Source organism: Trematomus bernacchii, unplaced genomic scaffold, assembly GCF_902827165.1.
Source record: "Trematomus bernacchii unplaced genomic scaffold, fTreBer1.1, whole genome shotgun sequence".
Taxonomy (NCBI): domain Eukaryota; kingdom Metazoa; phylum Chordata; class Actinopteri; order Perciformes; family Nototheniidae; genus Trematomus; species Trematomus bernacchii.
Window position 1 is genome coordinate 10,872,500 of NW_022987564.1, and position 21,424 is coordinate 10,893,923.

Below are 21,424 nucleotides of genomic sequence, written 5' to 3' on the forward strand. Positions count from 1 at the left end.
TTTAAAAGAGGACTGTTGAATTAGACTATTTGCTTTAACTAGAAAACACATAGTGTACCCAATAAACTGGCAAATGTACAGCAGCATTGGCCTCTCAATCCTAATGGTGATAGAAAAAACAGTAGGCTATTTACACTTTTTTGAATGTTTAATCTTCCTTTGCACAATAAAAACATTTGAAACCATACATTTGTGTAACACAACACATTCAATGTATACGTTTTTTTTATTTATTAAAGCATACTGAAGCAAGAATGTGTGTATTTGTATAGGATTACACTTATACTAAAACAGTAGATGGCGCCGTGGTACTCTTTACCCAGCTCCTGGAAGTACAAGGGAAAAAAAGCTTTTATTTTGAAAGTTGCGTGGCGCTGCCTTTAGTTTGACAGAACAGAGCACACTGTGTGAGCGAGCGAGGGTTGAATCACTGCATACTGTATGAGTTAGACACAGTTTTGAACTCAGTACTGTAGCGTTTAGAAGATTTAAACAGATGAATGACAACGAGCTGGGCTAACTAACATCTCGTCAGTGTGACTTATCGGTGTGCCGGTGGAAATGGTCGTTATTTAAGGTCAGTTTTTGCTGTAAACGTTGCTGTGTTAACATATCTTGCTCGACTGGTCTAAACAAGTCCGTTTCATGTCACTTTAGAGACTTAAAAATAATTGCACCTTAATGTCAGCTGATGGGATAACATGCTAATGTCCTGAGTTTTAACATTACCGCTGAATGCAGAAGTTGTATTTATCTACAATTAACGTAAACACAACTAAATGCGGTACGAAAACAGCTACAAGTTCTCGTTAAAACTGTGTTGCGTTAAAATACCTGAACCGATATCCAATTTATTTATACTTTAAGCCCTTAAATGATTAATCCAGGTGTAGTGTCACGTCTCATCATAACCACATTTTAGTTGCCTACTTTTCCACCCGCCTGCCAAAACAAAAAAATTAGTCACTAATCAATACGAGGGAGATTACATGTTGAGTCAGCATTAATATAAAAGGCAGTTTTTTGCACAGGGACGGATACAAATGTCTGTGTAAGACTTTGCAGTACCTTGCCTGCATTTGTATTTGTATTTGTCTCTGTGTAGTGTGTGCATCAAACACCAAGGCACATTTTTGTTTGTTTTGTCATCTGTTCTGGGTCAAGGATAATAGCTCTAGTTTTCTCAAAAACCTTGTAAATGTTGGCTGGTGCCTATTAAAGGGACATGTCACCCATTTTAAGAGCTCACCCTCTTCATGGGTCCCAGAAGTGCTCAGTAAACTCTTGCAAACTGCTCTGTTTGTGATCTCCCTGGGATGTAAAGTAAGGGGCTGCTTTATTGCACTTTACATTCAGAGGACTTTGCAGCCCTGAGGTGCAACATAGAAAAGTAATAGTGTTGCTTACATTGGCATTGGCAGACCTGTCTTGGGTAACAGGAATCTAAAGTTACTTCCATATTTGTAGGTGTGTCACCTCAACCACTTCCATTTGAAAGCAGCCTTCTTCCATAGGTCTGTTCAGATCTAAAACACCTGCTTACCAGCAACTGCTTGGTGAAATAGTTGGGAGCTACCTGAAAGCATCTTACCCTCGGTATATGAATACAGACTTGTTGGTTAAAGCACCTTGAGAGCCTCTGAATGTCTGCAGGAGACTACATCCTCAAAGATACACTCCCCACCAGTCTCAAAAATATTTAGTTTGGTGTGTTGTTTATTTAGTTATTCAACTCGGTGATGTTCTTCTAATGGAGTTTTTGTAAACGATGTGGAATGAAGAAATGAATCAAGTTTTTATTTTGATTCAGAAACACAATATGAACTTCTAAATTATTGTTGTTTTCCTCTTTCAGTCTCAGTCTCAAATGACATCTGCATTTTATTAAGTGTTGCAAGAGACAGTTCATTGCGGGAGAGGTTATATAATTGCTATAATGGTGGACATCGGTAGAGTTTACGAGAAGTGTTGACGTACACACATTTTCACAAAATTAGGGGTTTTCGGGAAATAAATGACTTTAGTTTGTGTGTGTGTTTCCGTAACACAGCAGGGTAGTTAGTCAGAGGCCGTAATGGCCTGAAGACTAAGAGAAGAAAACAAACCAGTGTGTCAAAGGGTACAAAATTGTAAAACAGACAAGAAGACAAAAAAAGAGAATGAAAGTGTGTGTTTTAAGTACATTAAAGAGGAAAATAGGTGCGATCGGAGGGGGGAAGATAAAAGAGAGAATGAGAGTTTACAGACAGAGAGAGGAAGGATGAGAAAAAGTTTGATTTAAAAGAGATTACTTGGGCTTTGCCTTTAGCTGCAACTAATGCAAGTCAGATGTTTATTCTGGGATCTGCCTGACCCAGATTCATAGATAGGTAGTAGGTATAGGGACTCCAAGCCTTGCTCTGTGTTGATAATGACCAAGGGTTTACCTGGACGTAAGAATCACTAATCATATATATATTCTTCAAATCTGATTTGGTAAAAAAATGATGTGGTGTAATGTAGGTTTTCGGAGGAGAATAAACACAAAGAGCTAATGTGCTTTTTAAATCTCTGAGATCTAAAAGTAATGGATACATGGCTAATCGAACAACTTCTGTCAAGTTGTATGAATGCTAACTCGAACACATCTCTCAGTTATACAATAATATACTAATCAAGACGTGAATGTGTTTGCCAAGTAGAGCAACCTTAGTTTTTTTCCTTTTTGCTTCTTTGCGGTTCATTTCGTTTTAGGAACTTAGTTTTCACATCTGATTCTGATGACATAACTGGTTTACTACACCACTGACCACACTCAAACATCTGTGTGTGTGTCAGTGTGAGCTAGATGTTTATTGTCTATGTGTCTGAGTGTGTGTGTCAGCAATGTTTGGAGGAAGTTGCTGGGAAAGAGACTTGTCTGTGTGAGTGTGTATGTGAGAAGAGTAATGTAAGATTCTGCTGGTTTTTATTAGGCTGATGCTATATTTACTAATAAGATTGCTCAACCTCTTATTCTCTGATTTAGTAAACCTTAATTCCCAAGAGAGCGGCGTCTGGTTTGGGAATATTTTGTGAGTCATGGCTAAAAGTTGAAGTCTTTGAACCATCACTACAGCTCCTCTTGCCATTGTCGTCATTGAGGATTACACATTTTTACAAGTGGTTCTTTGTAATTATAGCGAGGACGGATGAGGAATATAAAATGTCCATTCACAGTATGTGTACTTTGATTGAAATACAGTATTTCAGGATATAGTAAATTAAGTGGAAATACATTTAACAACCACTTTACAAGTCAAACATTTCTTTTTTTATTGTCAATCAAATACCTGAATAAACAAGTAACTCAACTTTATTTCTTAGACTTGTAACATTACCTGCAACCATATAACATCTCCAGAGATTTTCACACAATATCTACCTCAGTATAAATTATATAACTCTTATGTGGTGATGCCGTCTCTCTTCTAAATGCACTTTGTGTTTGTGTGTTTCCGGTAGTGTGTGTGATGGCAGAGCTCCCGTCTGGACTGTTGGAGGCATGTGTAGTGGTTGGTGCACCCAGTGATAAGCTCCGAGACATATACCAGGTACAGTATACACGCCCATACACAAATATAGAAAAGTATGCAAACAAACAGAAGTCAGTGTCGGCAGCATTTACACTTTGTATGCTTTCTATATCAACATAAACAGTGGAGCCTTCTACTATCAGATTACTAATAAATGGACTCTTTGCATCTGGACAGTTAATATCCACAGCAGGAACACTTGTGTTAATGATAGGTGTCATGTTATCCAACACATAACAAACATACCTTGATATTTAATGTGTACAAGATATGAAGGTTTCATTTATACAACAAACACTTGGCTAATTCTATGTTAATTAAAGTATAGTATTGCCACTGTTAATTCTTCACAGCTTCATATTCAAAGAAACTTCAACATTTTATCCAATACTGAATCAAGGGTTAAAGTAGGATAATATTAATAAATATTTCCACTCCGTGTTGCAGCTTCAACAGCAGAGTAATTTGAGCGAGCTTCCCCTGCTGGAAGCTGAGGTCCTGCAGGTCCATGCCCCTCCATTTGTTTCCAAGGATACCAACCCCAGCCAGTTGATTGGACCAGCTTTCAGTCGTGTCCAGAGGAGGAGGAGCTTTATAAAGAAGGTAACATTTGTATTATATTTGAAACTTGAAAATAAAAATGTACTATAATTGTTTGTCAGGCATTTCAGATCCCTCTTAGCATGATTCTTTGTTTATCACTCCAGAAATAAAATCCACATTTGTGGTTTTTCTGTTGGTTTGCAGAAGAAGCGAGACCGTGCTCCAGAGGTGTTGCCTAATGGAGAAACGACCAATCATTCAGAAGCGTCCTCTGGAACAGAAGATATCAGTGTACCTAAAGATCTGGACCTCATCGCCTTGCCGCAGCTCTGTTTCCCTGGTATAGTTTTCTCTCTGACAAACTTAACATAACCATGCTTTAAACTGAGTATAACTGTAAATGCTGTAAATACAAAACAGTTTTTTCCCTGGTCAAGACCAACACGTTTTTACTTTTAGTATGCTTTGCTTATCATTTTGGGTTGTAATCTTGCTATGCTGCCTCAATAGCTACGGTCATGGATCCATATATTGCTAAAAATCCACAATGTAGATTATGTATCAAAACACACTCTGATGTAAACCTTGCTTACTAAGCCCTATCGACCATGACAAACATCGTTGTAGCCTCTTGGGTGTTGACGTCTTGCTTTCCATTGGACAGGTGGTCTTCAGTTAACCAATGAGCCAAGAGAAGACAGTTATCACTTCCTGGTTTTTACTGACCTGTTTGGGAACCGAACCCATGGAGTTGTCGTTCAGTATTATAGAGCTGTACAGGTAAAAACAAACACACACACACATACAAACAATCACAAACATGTTAAATGCAGTGAATTTCTCATTGTCTCTCATTGGCTGTCCACTCTCTCAGTCCTGTCAGGAAGGGTCTGTCCATAATGGCCACCGGTGGAATTCATCAAAGTCCCGCCTCTACACACCCTTTGCCGTGTGTATCATCTCCAAGTCCCCCTACTACAATGCCCTGAAAGACTGCTTGTCATGGTAATAATCTCTTTTGAATACATAGAATTGATGGATAACCTTCTCTTGTTGTGATTTTGTAAAATCCTTCTTTGTCTCCACCCTCTCAGTCTCCTGGTCCAGTTGCGGCCTGCAAGACAAGCTGACTTTGAGGAGACCATTAAGGAATTTTCCGCCAAGCTGTCTCTAGTCCCTTTACCTCCTCCTGGACAGCTCCATGTGGTCAGAAATACTTTTTTCTCTGTCTCTTATAAAAATGTATCTCTGTTTGTCTCGTACCCTCACCTTATCTGTATTTGCCTTACTGTGTGACCAATTTCAATTTCTAGATCTTTACAGTAAAATCTGTGTGCATTTCTGTGTATTAGTCCTTCAGCCTCCGTCCGCTCCATGTGTTTCTTCCATCAAAAGAGGATCAGGACAGCCCTCTTATCGACATCGACCTGCATCTTCCTTTGCTCTGTTTCACGCACACAACACTACTCCAGGTAATGCACAGAGACTGCTCTTTCATAACATATTAACCCAAGATGAAATCATATAATGAAGTATGTGTATTGATTTATATATTGTTCGACTGTTTATGCTGTTTATGATATTTTAAGCCCAGGTGCAATGCCTAATTAACATGGTGCTGTAACATAACAATGTACACATTTGGAATCAATAAGAGTATATTTAATCTATTCTAATTGATTCATACAAAGGTACATTACTTTGTTTATGTGACGTTTTTTGAGGCGGAGTTTTGGTCAATTTGCTTCAATTTGCTTCAATTTGCTTCTTGTTAAAACTAGTGTCAATTTGATTAACGAAAAAACTAAGCAAAATTGTGATGAGAAAATGAACACTATTTGGAGGTAATGTGAAGCATGTAATCCTATACATACATCCTAAATATACAAAATAAGATATTATTCAGTTAACCCTATAAGGCCTGTCTCTCTCTAGGTGCTGTCCTACCTCCTCCAGGAGCAGAGGCTGGTCTTCTTCTCTGCTGACTGGGCCAGACTCACTCTGTTCGCAGAGAGCTTGCTGCTTTACCTGCAGGTCAGTGGAGGAGGAACATTGCGTCATACAATCTGAGTCATTTGTGTTTGCTTAGATAGACATTCTAAAACTTCCTGCAGCATCCCCTTACAGTATCCTTCTTCTCCATCTGTCTTCTCTGACCTCTCTCTCAGCCTCTGTCCTGGCAGCAGCCCTATGTTCCCGTTTTGGCAGGAGGAATGCTGGACTTCCTCATGGCTCCTACAGCCTTCCTGATGGGCTGTCACATCAGTCATTTTGAAGAGGTCGCTGCAGTGAGTACAACCATTCTCTGAATACAGACCTTTCTTTTAAATCAAGGATAACAGTCTTGGCTTTTGCGGTTTAAAACAAGTCATCTCGGGAAATCTGGCAAATCAGACTTTTCTTTCCCAAGATGACACGAGCCGTGTTGGCTGTTCAGTGATTTTGGCCAACGTTAATGTCAAATTATTATTCAAACCGTTATTATTCCCTATATCAGGGAAGACATATTGGGATTTTAATTTAGGCTTGTGTTCTTTAATTAAATGTACATTTGTACATGTTATAGAACTAGGGGAACCATCCATAACAAAATAAATAATCAAGCCTGATCCTATCTTCACCATATACCAGAGATTGCAAGGCTCTTGGTAATAAATAATGATTCATATTTTAAATCAAATTACCAAAGATCTGCAATTGTTTAGTTTGAGCTCAGATACACTATTTAACAACAACCTCTCCACTGCATTCATCTTCATTCAGTGTCTTACAGAGGCTCAGTTCACATTTAACAGTAGCTTTCTGTTAGTCTGCCATAGCAAGGAACAGTTAGTCTATTGTAATGAATTGTACCCATTGTACCTATGTGTGTGTGTTTATGTTTGTGTATAGGAGACAGAAGAGCTAATTCTGGTGAATGTCGATGATGGCATCATTCAGTCGTCATGGGCTGAAAACATTGACCTACCAGCTATCCCTCTAGCTGCAGCTGAGAGCTTTATGGCAAGGTAACACACACACACACACACGCACACGCACACGCACACGCACACGCACACGCACACGCACACACACACAAACACCTTATCTAATGTACTTACCCTAACCCTATTTGTTACCTTCCTAATTGTGTCCCTGAACTTCAATCAAGTCTTTACCGTTAAATGTAATGATTCAATGTTTCTTCTTCCATTCCACTTTTGGCAATGGAACCAGCAGAGCCACGGCTAGTATCAAAGCTAGAACAGATTTAGAACAATAATCAAATCTGCCTAAATACCTGCTAAATCAAATTACAAAAGGTAACAGAGTTTAAATGACTGAATAAAACAAATGTCCGTTAATGAGCATCTAATCTTTGAATACTTGGTGTCTGTGTGTTCAGGGCAGAGTGTCTCCAGCTTCACTACGATTTGGAGCTGTGTCACCTTGGAGCGGGCACTGATGTCAACGCTCTGAGATCCCAACGCAGAGAATGGCAGACTCGCCTCAACACACAGATACAAAACATTGCTCTGGAACTAGTGGTCAACATCTTCAGGTAACGCTTGTGTGTGTGATTCCTTTAACAAATAATTGTGATTCTAGGGAATGAAGTGGCCAATAGTAAATATAGGTTTACAGTAATTTGAGTTGTTATAAACAATTTCTCCCCTTTGTATGTTTTTGTCCTACTTTGTTAGAGACGTCCAGGACTTTCTAAACCATGAGCACAGAGTTTTTAACAGTGAAGAGTTTCTGAGGACGAGGGAGCCAGCAGACCTGATTTTTTACAAGAAGGTACACCTGCACACTTATACACACATGTATACACACTAGCACACACAAACACATACTCTGACAATCTGTGCTGAGTGTGTGTCTTTATTGCTGTCCCCAGGTTTTAGAAACTCATATCTTCCACACATTCCTGCGAGACAGGCTGAACAGGAAACCAGACACCTTCAGCCGCATGGAGCAGAACACGCGTAACCGATCAGCCAGGTATGATGCTGGTGTGATGTCATTACTAAGGGACTGATAACCATGCAACACAGAGGAGCCCAATTGTTCCAGGCCTTTCCCTCAATGTTTTCCCAATTAAAATTGTTTTTTTAATCTGGGTTAAGCGAATAAAGAACATTTTGATCGTGCATTGACAGTAGCCCGAAAGGGGATATTTTCTCGGAAAAGTCAGTGGCCTGCAGTGTTTTTAACTCGTCTGGTATAGCTAGCGTGGAACTTTTACAGAGGTGGTAACAAACAAAGTGCCGGGTGCTATCCATATTTTGTGCAATAGGAAGACCAAGATACGAAACGAGATGAGTAAAGCCACGCTGTACCATGAAATCTAAGACAGTGATGTAGCGATTAATTTAAATAGATAATGTAAAAATATAAAATACATTTTATTTAGTTTATTGGACACAACCCATACATTACAATTATATACCCTCTATGTAATGATATTGAAACTGCCTTTAGCTATGTGATGTCTCGATCACAATCTCAACCCCAACATCTGTGTCCTCTTTCTTCAGGAATCGTGCGATGACAGAGTCTCCTCGGCGTCCTCTCATGTCCGATCTGTCGAGGACGGGCTACAGCAGCTACGCCAGCCCTAGTGACCGACTGAGCAAGAGGCTGGGGGCCAGCCTGCCTAACCTGCAGCAACCTGCCAACGACACGGGGACCTCCATCAGCTCCACCAGACCAGCCTCCCTCAGGAAGATGTCTCCTGATGTTGGTCAGTACTGATGGAAGAGAGGGATTCATTGAGAGTGGAAATCAATTAAGAGTCAACTTATTTCACATTTTCTTTGTCTCCTTTCAGGTTTGAAGTCTCCTCAGAAAGTGGTGAAGGTTTTCCGCCTTCCCGAGTTCCCCCCTCCGCTGGCCTATCATTACGTCCAGAACTATTATTCTGACATGGTGTCCTCCCTGGGGAAGGCTATTAACGCTACACTGCCTGAGGAGGCTGCTCTGCTGGCAAGGTACTGAGAGGAGACAAAACTCATAGAGAGTAAAGAAAGGGTTTTTGCTCATTTTATTTTGAAGCTGTACAAATATTTAATATCTGTATGATCTTTAGCCTTTAAAGTGTTTCTTTCACTGGGAAATGCTGACTTGGTCTATTAGTATGTCTGGCACCACATCTGTGTGTGACACGCAATTTTAAGTATTACTTCCTGAATAATGAATAGAAGGCATTGACTAAACACAATCTTTTACATTTTAAACAAGAAAATAAAAATGCTGTAAAATTATTTTACAGGCTCTCTTGGATAACAAATAGTATGTTAGTTATCTTCACCACAAGTTATGACACTTTTTGAAAACATTCATACCCTGAGGAGTAGTGGTTCCATTTTGTGTGAAGGACTGAGAGTTGCACAGGGCAACATTAAAATGCTTTTTTGAGTAATCAACCCAGATCAAGTAAATGACTGACTTCTAGACAAGTTAATAATTTCTCTGTCTTTTAGGTACCACTACCTGCGGGGTTTGGTAAACACGGTGTCCAACAGACGTCTGGATGCACTGGAGGACTTTCAGAGTCTGTATAAGACAGACTCAGATATCTTCCCTTCTCAGATGGTGAAGTCAGTGGTTGACTCGCTCCCAGAAGCTGAACGGCTACAGGTCAGTCTGTCATGAATGAAGACAGTGTTGTAGTCTCCTTGCTGTAAATACTGTTATCTGGATTCACGTCAGTTAACTGCATCAAGAGCACCTGATTTATATTCTGTATGGTAGTCACGTTGAATTTAAGCAATCATGAGATCTATGAGATTTTTGAATGAAGTTTTAAATGTAATTTATCGAGCTGTTAGATTGCTCTTAGACCACCCCTTTAATACAGGTGCATGCTTTCATTTGTGTGCAGCAAAAAGAGTTTGTAGACTGCAGTGAAAATGTTAGTAAGGCTAAATGCTACCACATATGGATTGAAGCGGAATATTCAACATTTTGTGGATAAAAAAAAATGGACTAATCTCTCCGCAGGCGGACAGACGACCAGAGCTGAAACGGCTCATCAGTCGGCTCAAGAGGGACCAGGAGAGGGAACGTGCGTTCAACGGCAACGGTCAAGAGCACGATTCCATAAAGCGTTTCCAGCTGCCGAAAAAATACATGCATCTGGAGGAGTTTGTTAAATGTGTCCAGGAGTCTGGTATTGTAAAAGACCAAGGAACCATACATAGACTCTTTGACGCTCTAACTGTAGGTGAGTCGTGTGCATAGGCATACATGCATCTGTCAGTTTATATAGTCAATACAGTAAAATCTATATCATATACTGTAAATGTACATATGTTAGAGCAGCTCAGGCCGTTTTCTGTTCATTTGGTCAAACAGGCCGTCTTGAAGAATTGTTTTCACAACCTCCGAGATGGTGCCTGAGCACGCACACGCACACGCACACACGCACACGCACACACACACATACTGAAGCACAAAGATATCCCACTATCTCCTTCTCCCTTTTCCAGGCAAACATTTATTCCTCAGGTTAATCATTACCTCACCCCTTCTTGAGGTTAGACAGTTTGTCTTGCAGGGCTTGTTTGGTGGTCACTTAATTTTACTTTGCTTCACAAAGCTGTGGGCTATCAGCAATTTTTACTTAGTTAGCGAGCACACCTGAACACCACAGTTTGTATATTATAAGCATTACGAGCAGCCAGTAACAACTAGTGCCAGCCAGCGTGAGAGCCGCTGTGACCTGAAAACATTCCTGTGATCTGAGATTGGTCACCATGTAAACGAAAAGGCAAGATATTTGAGTCATAAGAGCTGTGGTCTCAGTACTTAGTTTTCAATTTAAGGTAAAAGCCAGAGTAGGAATAGTGTTTGGAAATGGACACATCAAAAAAGTCGAGGTTACAGCCAAATCAAATTATTGTTAAGGAAGAAAAGTTATTGTGGGGGCTTATCTTGCCTTCCACATTATGTTATTGGAAAAATGTATGACAGGACGTTGGGTTTAATTAGCAAACATCGAGTTTTCCTTTCCTCTTCTGACCTGCACTGGAGGAAGAGATACAGAGTGTGTGTGTTGGATGCCAAGTTAGCAGCAACATCCAACTGCAGACTACTTGACTCAACACAGCACTTAATTAGAGTTACTCATTGTGGTGGAATATTTAGATAGAGATAAGAAGTAGAAGTAGTAGTTGGTCATTGTCCTGCTGTGATTATGAAACTGAATTTTGAGCTTAACATTTTGCAATTTGCTAAACTTTACTATTGCTCAGTGGGCTGCACTGTGTGGGACGTTGGTTGTGTGCTATGGAGTGCAAAGACTGTATGTAGTCATTGTTTTCATACAGTCAGCACGGCAACCCCCAACTTCTTACTGTGCAGGAATGCTGGAAGATAAGATTGCAAGGAGAAAGAGTTGTTCAACTACCAGATGTCTGTGTGGAGAGACTATAAACCAGAGCACTTCTTTTGTTAAAACTTTAATATTAATTTAATTTATGCTGGCCTACAGCCAGAATGTGGTAGATGTATTATCACTTGTTTACAATCAGAAATGTATGGTTACAAGTGTTACAAGAATGGCATATACATATCCAGGATCTTACATTTTATATATACTGTATGTTATTCTATATGTGCAGTATTTCCCACTGTTCAAAATTATCCATATATTCACTTACAGAAACAAATGTTTTGTCACTCTAAGCTGAAAAGTAATTTTTTCGGTAATTAGAATTTATCTTATAATTTCTTCAATTAATCTTGAATAGGGAATGAAATGTTGTACCAATTTCTTATTAGGGATTTCTCACCTGTGACCAATATTATCATGGTTCAATATCTATTTGTATAAGTGATAATCATTTATATTTCCAAGGTACATATTATGCATTTCTTGGGTATTGCATATCTAGGAATACCTTTTAATTGTAACATGCATACTTTCCCAAAATGAATATATGTTATTCACCAAAAATAGTTGTGGTTTGCCTCTTTATTCCTTTTATTCGTGTGCAAAGGTATACTCTTATTTTAAGGTGTTACATTTTTTCTACCCACACTTCCTCCCTGAAGCTGAGCTGTCTATAAATGCTCAGTCAACTATTTCAGGGTACATTTCTTATTATATTTTTTAATTATTGTCATCTGTGTGTTAATTTGTTCCAGGTCATCAGAAGCAGGTTGGGCCAGAGTTGTTCAGAGTCTTCTACACCATCTGGAAGGAGACGGAGGCAGAAGCACAGGAGGTCTGTATGTAGGATTTACCTGGAACATATAACAAAAAAACCCACATTTTAAATATGCTGCATGTGTGTGTCAGCTGAAACTTTGAGTTTATTTTACCATAAAACAGTAAGCTGCACATTTTTGCGAACAAAGTCCACTAATTATATCCAAAGTGGTCTCTGGTGTTCCACATTGCAATATGTTAGCTGAACTGTAAATCAGCTCTTTTTATGTGATATTTCAGGTGTGTTTGCCAGCGTCAGTTTCTGAGCACATCGAGCCCAGCGAGTGTGTTTTCAAGCTTTCCTCCTCTGTGAAGACGAGCCGCGGGGTGGGAAAGATTGCCATGACTCAGAGACGGCTTTTCCTGCTGACCGACGGACGACCAGGATACGTGGAGGTGGCACAGTACCGGGATTTAGAGGTGAGACAAAATGAAGGACAAAGGTCAATCTGAGTGAATTATTTACATATGAGATTAAAATGAGCAGGACATAGACAGTAAAAACAAGGGCTTTCCTTAATGAATGTGGGACACTTCATATTTTTACTCTGTCTTCCTCTCTTCTCCTACAGGAGGTGAAAGTGTCCTCGGCTCCCTTCCTGCTCCTGCGTATCCCCAGCCTGAAGCTGCGAGTTCAGGGCAGGAAGGAGACATTTGAGGCTAATTTGAAAACGGAGACAGAGCTGTGGAACCTGATGGTCAAAGAGATGTGGGCCGGACGCAACATGGCTGACCAACACAAGGTTAGGCTTGAAATGAAGGATGTGTGAGAGTTTAAGTGTGCCAGCCAGTATGAGGGTATACTGTTCATGGGGGAAAAGGGATCAGATGAGGGAGTCACAAATTAATGAATAATAATTTGGTGAGTTATCATGTGCCATTATTACCCATACCTTATCTCGGTGTGTGAATGTGTGTGTACTGTATGTGGTTGTGCATGCCAGTAATTGTGAGCTTCAGTGACCTGGTAGGTGTGGTTAGAATTCCCTGAGGCGTTCATGAACATAAATACTCACAGTTGAACAAATAGGGTTTCCTTCATGAAACCAGATGATGTAACTGTAACATCTTCGTCTCTCACCCCTCTCCTTTCGCTCTCAAGTTTACTCTCGTAAATCACTTTTAGATTTCCTGTTCTGCTATATATTATGAATGTGAACTGACATCCGGCTTGTCTGACAGGGCGGATTGGCAGTAGTATTGTCAAGACATCTGGCACTATTGCACCAAGCTTTATTATTCATCTTATCAAGGTGTGTTTTATTAGACCCATACCACTATTCAGGCCTTTGAGTCCATTCGTCTGGACTTGCTTGAGGTTGTAATGTTTTTTTAAATACATTTGATTATTTCATAGAGGCCACATATCTTTTTTAACTATCACTTATTCCTTCTTTTTTTTTAATCCAAGATGCTACATGTCAAGTGCAAATCTAATTTGTATCTAGTACATTGTACCTTTATAGTCAGACTTAAATTGACATCATATGATAAATGAGAGAGAATGTATTGTGGTTAATATTATTTTATCACATCAAACCGGTTGCTCTTTATCTCCTTTTTCCTTTTTCTTCTTATCAGGGAAAAGCTTATCATGTTCAATTATAAGTGATAAGCTCAATACTATGTGAATCTACTTGCAGTAATACTGATAGTAAGTAACGTAATTTATGTGAACTGAATGCTTTTCTGAAATAAAGATATGTATTTCTTAATGTATGTTTGTCTCCAGGACCCCCAGTACATGCAGCAGGCTCTGACCAACGCCCTGCTGATGGACGCCGTGGTGGGCAGCCTTCAGAGCAGTAAGGCCATCTACGCTGCTTCCAAGCTGGCTCACTTCGACCGCATCAAGACGGAAGGTGGGGGTGATTATTGATTTAATTCCTGTCCCGTTTGCCTTTCTTTAACAACCCTTTTTGTCAACATGAAAGGCATTATACATTCAGTTTGCTTTGATTTACTCTGGTTGCTTATCGGAAACCACATTTGGTCAATGTTTGCTGTGGTTCATGATTTGGTTTTGGTTGCAATTTGCATACCGAAACTGTTCAAACTGGTTTGTGATTAATTAATGTGTTGCTTGGTACGTAATGACTCATCAGTTTCATTGCTGTGTGTTTCCTTTAAAGAATGTTTGTGCCTTTACCACCTGTGAACGGTTTGTTACCTCTCTTTAACAATGGTTTGTGTTTTTTTTAGTGCCGATGATGGTTCCCAAGACAACGGCAGAGACGCTGAAACATAAGATTAACCCCTCGCTGGAGCTCGCTGCACCTCAGGCTGTAGATGTACTTCTATACACACCAGGTACAAACTGTAACAATGAGACCAATCCCGCCATTATTCTTATACGTCCTATCACAGCGATGACTGTTGTCAGGTTTCTCTCTGGGGAGCTCCATCATCCAGAGTTTTCACTTAGACAACAACAGACGTTCTGACATATACACACAGACTGCAATCACACACACATGACCTTTGCTTTGCCAATCGCCTCTCTCTCTCGCTCGCTCGCTCTCTCTCTCTCTCTCTCTCTCTCACTCTCACTCACACACTCACTCACTCACTCTGTTTCACTCCAACAAAGAAACACCGACAGTCATAAAGCTGCACACAAAGTTTCTTAACCACACTTCCTCCTCAGGACTTCTTTACAGGAAAATAAAAGAGGAAGTCAGCCAGAAATGTGTCTTTTAAAAGGAGAGAAGCTGCTTTTAGAACATGTCAACATCAGATTGTATGCTGTTCCTGTATGGGCAAAACAGTTTTTAATACATGATAACTTTTGTCCGTTAGCTCGAGACGTTCTTGACTTTGCTTAGCAAGAAGAAGCTCACCTAGACTGTATTCATGAGAGCAACAGTGGGTATATGAGATGTTGAGTTCAATTTCATTGTATTGTTTCCGTGAATGAGAACCAATGGACTGATCTTCTGATTGTCACTCACTGCCCATGTATTCACAAATTACATGACACACACACACACTTGCTGAAATCAAAGCATTCTTGACTTCCTTCGCTTCTACAGGACTCACTTTTAAGAGGAGTGTTTGTTACTCGTCTCTTTCAAGTTGTGCGGTTTGATTACCTTGTTTCTGTAATCATGTCTTAAAGAGTACTCTTTTCATGTTAGCCTTTTAGAATTGTAGTTTAATTTTAAGTAATTAAAAAAATGCATGTTTTAGACTTAGAGCAACATTTAGCCTGCATTTTGTAAGGATCTAATTAACAGTAAAATAATCCCTACGTGCAAAAGAAGTGTTCAAAAAGTGGAGTTGATTCAGGGACCTAAATGGCTTACGGTTCTTATTGTTACTGATATTAAATATATAGACCAGTGGTAAATAAAGGCAAAACCTGAATAAATCAATGTAGAAACACCCAACTAAGAGACAAATGGCCAGATTTAAATGCATTTGAACACCTATGGAAGATTTTGTAATGATTATTTGTCAGATATTGCTCTCCATGACATAGTTTGACAAAAAATGTATTTATCTCTGCAGTAAAGTTAAAAAAAAAACTAGACGCTGACAGGAAAGCATTGAAGCTGTTCTGGCAGCTTCTTCTACTGTAGCTTACAATTTCACTTTGTTTTTTTCTTTTTAAATCTGTCACCCATTAGGACATCCAAGCCATCAAGCTTCACCTTAAAGCAAAGGAATGGTTCCCTGTTGTTTACCCTTTGCATACAGTCCTTTGACTTTATTATGCTGAAGCAGACAGGATGGCGCATTACGTGGCAGGAAAACAGCTAAATAAGAACTACAAAGCCCATGCCTTCAGTGGAGCGACCATCTGGGGCCACTTATCTGCCGGCTGGTGGCAGACTGACCCCCAGCGCTACCACACTCGTGCACACTCATACTCAGCAATGTTCACATATACAGACTCTGTTCAGTTCTCCTAATGCAGTCAGCTCTCTGATTTCTGTTGGTAAAGGAGAACACATCTGGCTATTCAGATCCTCCCTCTCTGCCTCTCTCAGCCTCTCTGGTTTGAATATAGGTCACTGAATTGAATTCCTGGAATATTGCCAGTTCACTCCCACTTCTCTTCTCCCACCCTCCCTCTTTTTCACTCTCCTTCCCCTCTATGTCCCACTGTCCCTATGTGTCACTCTTTCTATGAAATGCAGGGTGTAACCTTTCTTTTCCTTCCACCAGTGGTGCTTTTTTAAATAGTGCTGAATCCGTTGGGAGAAATTGGACCGTTAGGTGAAGGAGTCAGGCAGCAGAAAAATAGTTTTGTACATGAAGTATTTCCATTCAAACTGTTGGCTGATGTTCACAGCTCCTTCTTGGCCTTCTGATTGAGTAAATACTCTGCAGCTGTAAGTCACAAGTGTGAGATAAGGTATTAAGAAATAACTGCATGTGTTTCAGGTCAGTTATGGGTGTCTGTGAGCGTGGGAAAGGTGATGGTGTTTGATGCCTCCAGCTGGTCCCTCACACATACCTGCCACGTTGGGAATGCAAGACTGGTAAAAACACAAAACACACACACACTGACATGACATTTTGCCCAGGAATTATGGCAATATTTTTTAGACTGTCTTAGATTAAGACAAGGTTTTTGTACCTGAAACAATGATCTTTGGCATTGTTCAAGTGGAAAACATTAATACAGATTTTATTTATAAGTTAAGCTAATTCTTGATGTTGTGAACTTGTCTTTTCGCTAGCTCTCCTATCACTAAGTGTCAGCACTTGGTGAAACTTTTGACTTCGAATCTCAGGACGGAATCAGCAGAACATGCGTGCCACTGGCTGTTTTGACTCCTGCATGCTTTACTTCAAACAGCTTCGGTATTATCTTCAGGCAAGCAAAGGTTCAGGGAGTGTGTTTTGAATAGTTTTCATTCCCCCCAAGCCCACAACATCTTCAGTGCAAACTGCGACTTTCAAAACAAAACGCAAACAAGTAAATGTTTGCTGGAGGTCCTTAAAGCTCTTACAGTAGGTGAATGTTCGTGGTAAATTAAGTTAAGGATGAGTGTAAAGTTTTAAGGCTCTGTCCTAATCACTGACCTCAAGCATGCAGGTCACAGTCACATGAAATACGTTAGCCTATGTTAACCAGTGTGCGTGTGTGTTTGTTTGTGTTTGTCTTTATGTTCGCTGGCAACACAAATATCTGCTCACAGTTACTTAAATTCAAAATTTGATCCATAGCTAAATTTGTAGAAACAGACAATTATGCAAGATGTACAGTAATAGTATTGGCAGTGTGCTCAGTGTTGTTTGTTAGACAATGCTACCACCTAGTGGAGGAATTAGGTATTGCACAATGCATTTCTTTGCCTAACCCAAGTCCAAAATAATGCCTATTGCAATGTATATCTTAATTTACTTACTGTTCTAGATACCTGCTACACTTACCTGTTAGGAAAAGCCAACTTTCCTTACATAAGGCAACTTTTAGTCACCTATCGTTTCCATATTTAGTCTTAAAACCTCTAATTCTGTTGACACCAAGTTATTTATATCTCTGTAGCTGTGTTACTCCAGATAACTGACATGTCTATCTGTCTCATTTTTTTCAGAACTGCATGCTGGGAGTGGATAAGGACCAGGTCTGGGTGGGTTCTGAGGACTCTGTTATCTACATCATCAGCATGGTGGCCATGGTCTGTAACAGACAGCTGACTGATCACAGGTCGGAGGTCACTGGACTGGCGCTCGACAGGGACAAACAAAGGTAACACACACAGACACCCATACTGACAGTGTTTGGAATATTGTGTCGGACTTGAAAAAAAATGGTGGTGAATGAAATTCTATTTAACTGAGATTAAGAGAGACACTGCTTCAGTCCCTGCAACACATGCATTAATCAATTTAGCTTCGAAATGACATAAAGTGTTGTAATGTTCTTCAGCCAGAAGGTGGCGTACTCCTGCAGCGCAGAGGGAAGCGTCATGGTGTGGGACGTCTCAACACTACAGGTCTGTTTTAAACCAGCACTTGGTTATGTTGTTCAATTTACAAATCCTTAATAAAACGGCATGCTTTTTACTTTAACAAAAGGTTAGAATGATATAAAAGAATCCTAAATTGACACTTTAGAAGGTATTTTAAGGATTACATTTTTCCTTTAACCCTGTCAGATGAACACAATGGTCAGAGCAACTTCTGTGGTCTTCTCCTTCCTTCTACCACTTATTTTCCTGTTTCAATCACATATTTTTCAATTCATACTAGTGATATTTGTCTCACCAACCCCTCAGGTTAAGAGGCATTTTCGCCTCTCCTGCGACCGCCTGCTGTCCGTCTACAGCTGTAATGGGACGCTGTGGTGCTGTAAGTTTCACACTCTTTAGCTTGAGCATTGTTACCGGATAACTGTTTTGTGATCATTTTGTGGATTTATTACACATTGGTTTCATAACATGTACGTTATTCTCAAACCAGCATTTACGACCCACACAGTGAGTACAAAAATGACACATTAAAACCCACACTCAAAAAGAAAGACGGAAGAATGGCATTTGTAAGCCCAGCTAATATCACTCACTCTCTGATCAGTGCCAAGGCCAGTTTTGACAGGTCATTTAAAACAAGTAACTGCAACTGAGGCACCCCAATCTCAAACATATCAAAGAAGTTTGAGGCAACCTATTCCCAGAATCTGACAACTACAGAAAATTCCCAAAACATATGAAAATAAGAGCCAGCAATCATTCAACATGTACACTTCGATGTATGAAACTTGAGAGTTTATTACATTACATTTAATTTAGCTGACGCTTTTATCCAAAGCGACTTACAGGGACATTCTCCCTGGAGTAACTAAGGACTAAGTGCCTTACTCAAGGGCACACTAGTGGTGGTGTTCCTGGCGGGATTAGAACTCACAACCTTCCGATCTTCAGCCCACCTCACTATCCATTAGACCACTACTGTCCCCTTATGATGGGAAATTGAACCATCTCGCTCTTCATTACTGTCCATCTTTCTCTTCAGGCTCCAGGGACAATATAATGGAGGTGTGGAGGAACGGCTCATTAAAACATCGTCTGAATCTACCAGAGCAGCAAAAAGGATCCACAGCTACATTTAGCTCTATACTGCTGTTACCTGAGGTACCACGCACGCACGCACGCACGCATAGTTCTCTATACACAGAGTTTTCTCTGAATTTCTTTTTTTAAATATTTTTTGAGTGAGACCTTTTTTCCTCATTTTGTGTGTGTGTATATTAGAAGGAGGAGCTGTGGAGTGTGTGTATGGACTCAGGGGAAGTGTGTATTTGGCACATTAAGGACACCACCAAACCGTATCACCGTGTGGCTCTACAGGACTGCACCGGATGTTACTGCATTATCAAAGTTAAAAACCAGGTCAATATTCAATACTGCACACACAAAAAAATGTTTGAAATCACCATGAATGCATTAAAGTCTTGGCAGTGGCATGAAATACAACCACATTATCTGCTCAATTTTCTCTCCAGGTGTGGATCGGTGGTGTTGGCCGCAGCTCAACCAAAGGGAAGATTTACATCCTGGAAACGGAACGTCACCAGGTCATGAAAGAGCTTCACGGCCACAACGACAAGGTGACAGCGCTCTGCTCTGCGGAGGATCGATACGTCCTCAGTGGAGCCGGCAAAATCGACGGAAAGATCGCCATCTGGAAGGTGGAGTAAAGCAGTCTGGAAATGGACTCATATTCTACTTGGAGCTTGAGATCGTTAAGGAAAACTTCACCCACAAAATAAGGGTTTTTATATCAATCACTCACCCTGTTTTACCTCGAATCTTTGAAGAAAAGTGAAACATTCTTCACATGTTTTCACTGCTTTCCAAACATTTTCAGTGAAACTTCCACATTAACAGCACTCCCATGGACGGATAGCATGTTTGCAAAGGTGTGATATCGTTTATTCGTTTTTTTTCTCTCCACAAATTCAAGGTAAAATGGGGTAAATATTTGATAAACAAATCATCACTTTGGGTATGAAGTATTCCTTGAATGCCATCGCTCTGATAAAACTACACTCGAACTTCCTGCGAACAAAGATTTTGAATTTGCAAGGAAAGGAATGAAGATTTGGAAAGACGATCCAATTCCCAGCCTCGCCTTGCCTTTTGCATCTCGGAGATATGAAGGAATCACATGGCATGTCATGTGAAGCAACATGTTTACATAAAGACTCACCAGCTGAGCAGCTTCTCCCGCCTGCTATGAAGTGGTGATATGCAGTTTGAAATACTAACCGTACTAACACTTAATTATTTCGGGAACATGAAGGACAAATGAAGAATGAAAAATGAAAAATGTGATATTTTTTTGAATTCAGAATGCTTCACTTTACTCAAGGCATTTATTATATTTTCATACCATGCATTATTTAATGTTGTACATTGGTTTAAGGGAGTTTAATCACACTAGTATTATGTGGGAACATTGTGTGACTGAGCCTCACCTCCCTCTGTGTTTCTGAGGTGTGCTTCTACAGTTCAAAGGAGTCAAACTACCCTGAAAACAACACTTTGAGATCTCCCTATCACGTGGGAAAGAAAATGTTTATTTTTATGGATGTTATGCTTTAACGGACAATGTACAGCAGAGAGTGATGGGAAACACGATGAAAGATGAACCAAACTTGGGAGCTGGACTCAAACTCTGACATGTGATACAGCACCGTGCGTTTAAGAGACGCACCAGAGAAACTTGTTTAGTCCTGCAACAACTGGAATCTGATAAAAACACACAGAATGAGGAACAACTCCACAGTATTTTGCCCTCGTTGTAACACTTACCTCATTGTTAGACTAGGTTTCACATTCTTCTCTATTTATTTTCCTACAAGATTAGTTTTACCTGCATCACGTTGGTCCTAATGAGTAAAGGAAATGTTTTTTTATATACAGATTGACAGAAGATACAAAGGTCAATTCAAAATTCCCGGCTTTAAAAAATATGCTATTATTAATAATAATAATAGTTTTAATCATTTTAAGTGAAAAGTCCGGGGTACAAATGTCTACTCAAATGTTAAAATGTATATTTGTAGAAATGTATTCTCTGTGCATTTTTCATGGTTTCCTAAGTAGTAATAATTACACTCGTTTTCTGTGTAGTAAAACTAAGTGAAACAGAACAGACTGAAGTTTTCTTA

The 21,424-nt window shown here is 39.8% G+C and overlaps 1 protein-coding gene across 2 annotated transcripts; it reads left to right on the top strand.

Annotated features, from left to right (window-relative positions):
• The first annotated feature begins 411 nt into the window (after positions 1-411).
• Positions 412-21,406, top strand: dennd3a (DENN/MADD domain containing 3a). Of its 2 annotated transcripts, XM_034124870.1 has the most exons (30): positions 412-577; positions 3,484-3,572; positions 4,002-4,157; positions 4,302-4,437; positions 4,762-4,877; positions 4,972-5,102; positions 5,192-5,303; positions 5,450-5,569; positions 6,033-6,131; positions 6,266-6,385; positions 6,990-7,105; positions 7,483-7,638; positions 7,781-7,877; positions 7,978-8,081; positions 8,618-8,823; positions 8,911-9,070; positions 9,563-9,719; positions 10,083-10,305; positions 12,231-12,310; positions 12,535-12,714; positions 12,867-13,037; positions 14,027-14,156; positions 14,497-14,604; positions 16,684-16,781; positions 17,844-17,998; positions 18,179-18,245; positions 18,528-18,600; positions 19,264-19,382; positions 19,503-19,640; positions 19,754-21,406. In XM_034124870.1, exons 2-30 carry the CDS (start codon positions 3,492-3,494, stop codon positions 19,946-19,948), a joined length of 3,804 nt encoding a protein of 1,267 aa, XP_033980761.1. In that variant the 5' UTR covers positions 412-577; positions 3,484-3,491; the 3' UTR covers positions 19,949-21,406. The 2 variants fall into 2 exon arrangements, with proteins under 2 accessions (XP_033980761.1, XP_033980762.1); XM_034124871.1 differs by lacking the exons at positions 17,844-17,998; positions 18,179-18,245; positions 18,528-18,600; ... (1 more) ...; positions 19,503-19,640; positions 19,754-21,406 and adding an exon at positions 16,983-17,089.
• The last annotated feature ends 18 nt before the right edge of the window (positions 21,407-21,424 follow it).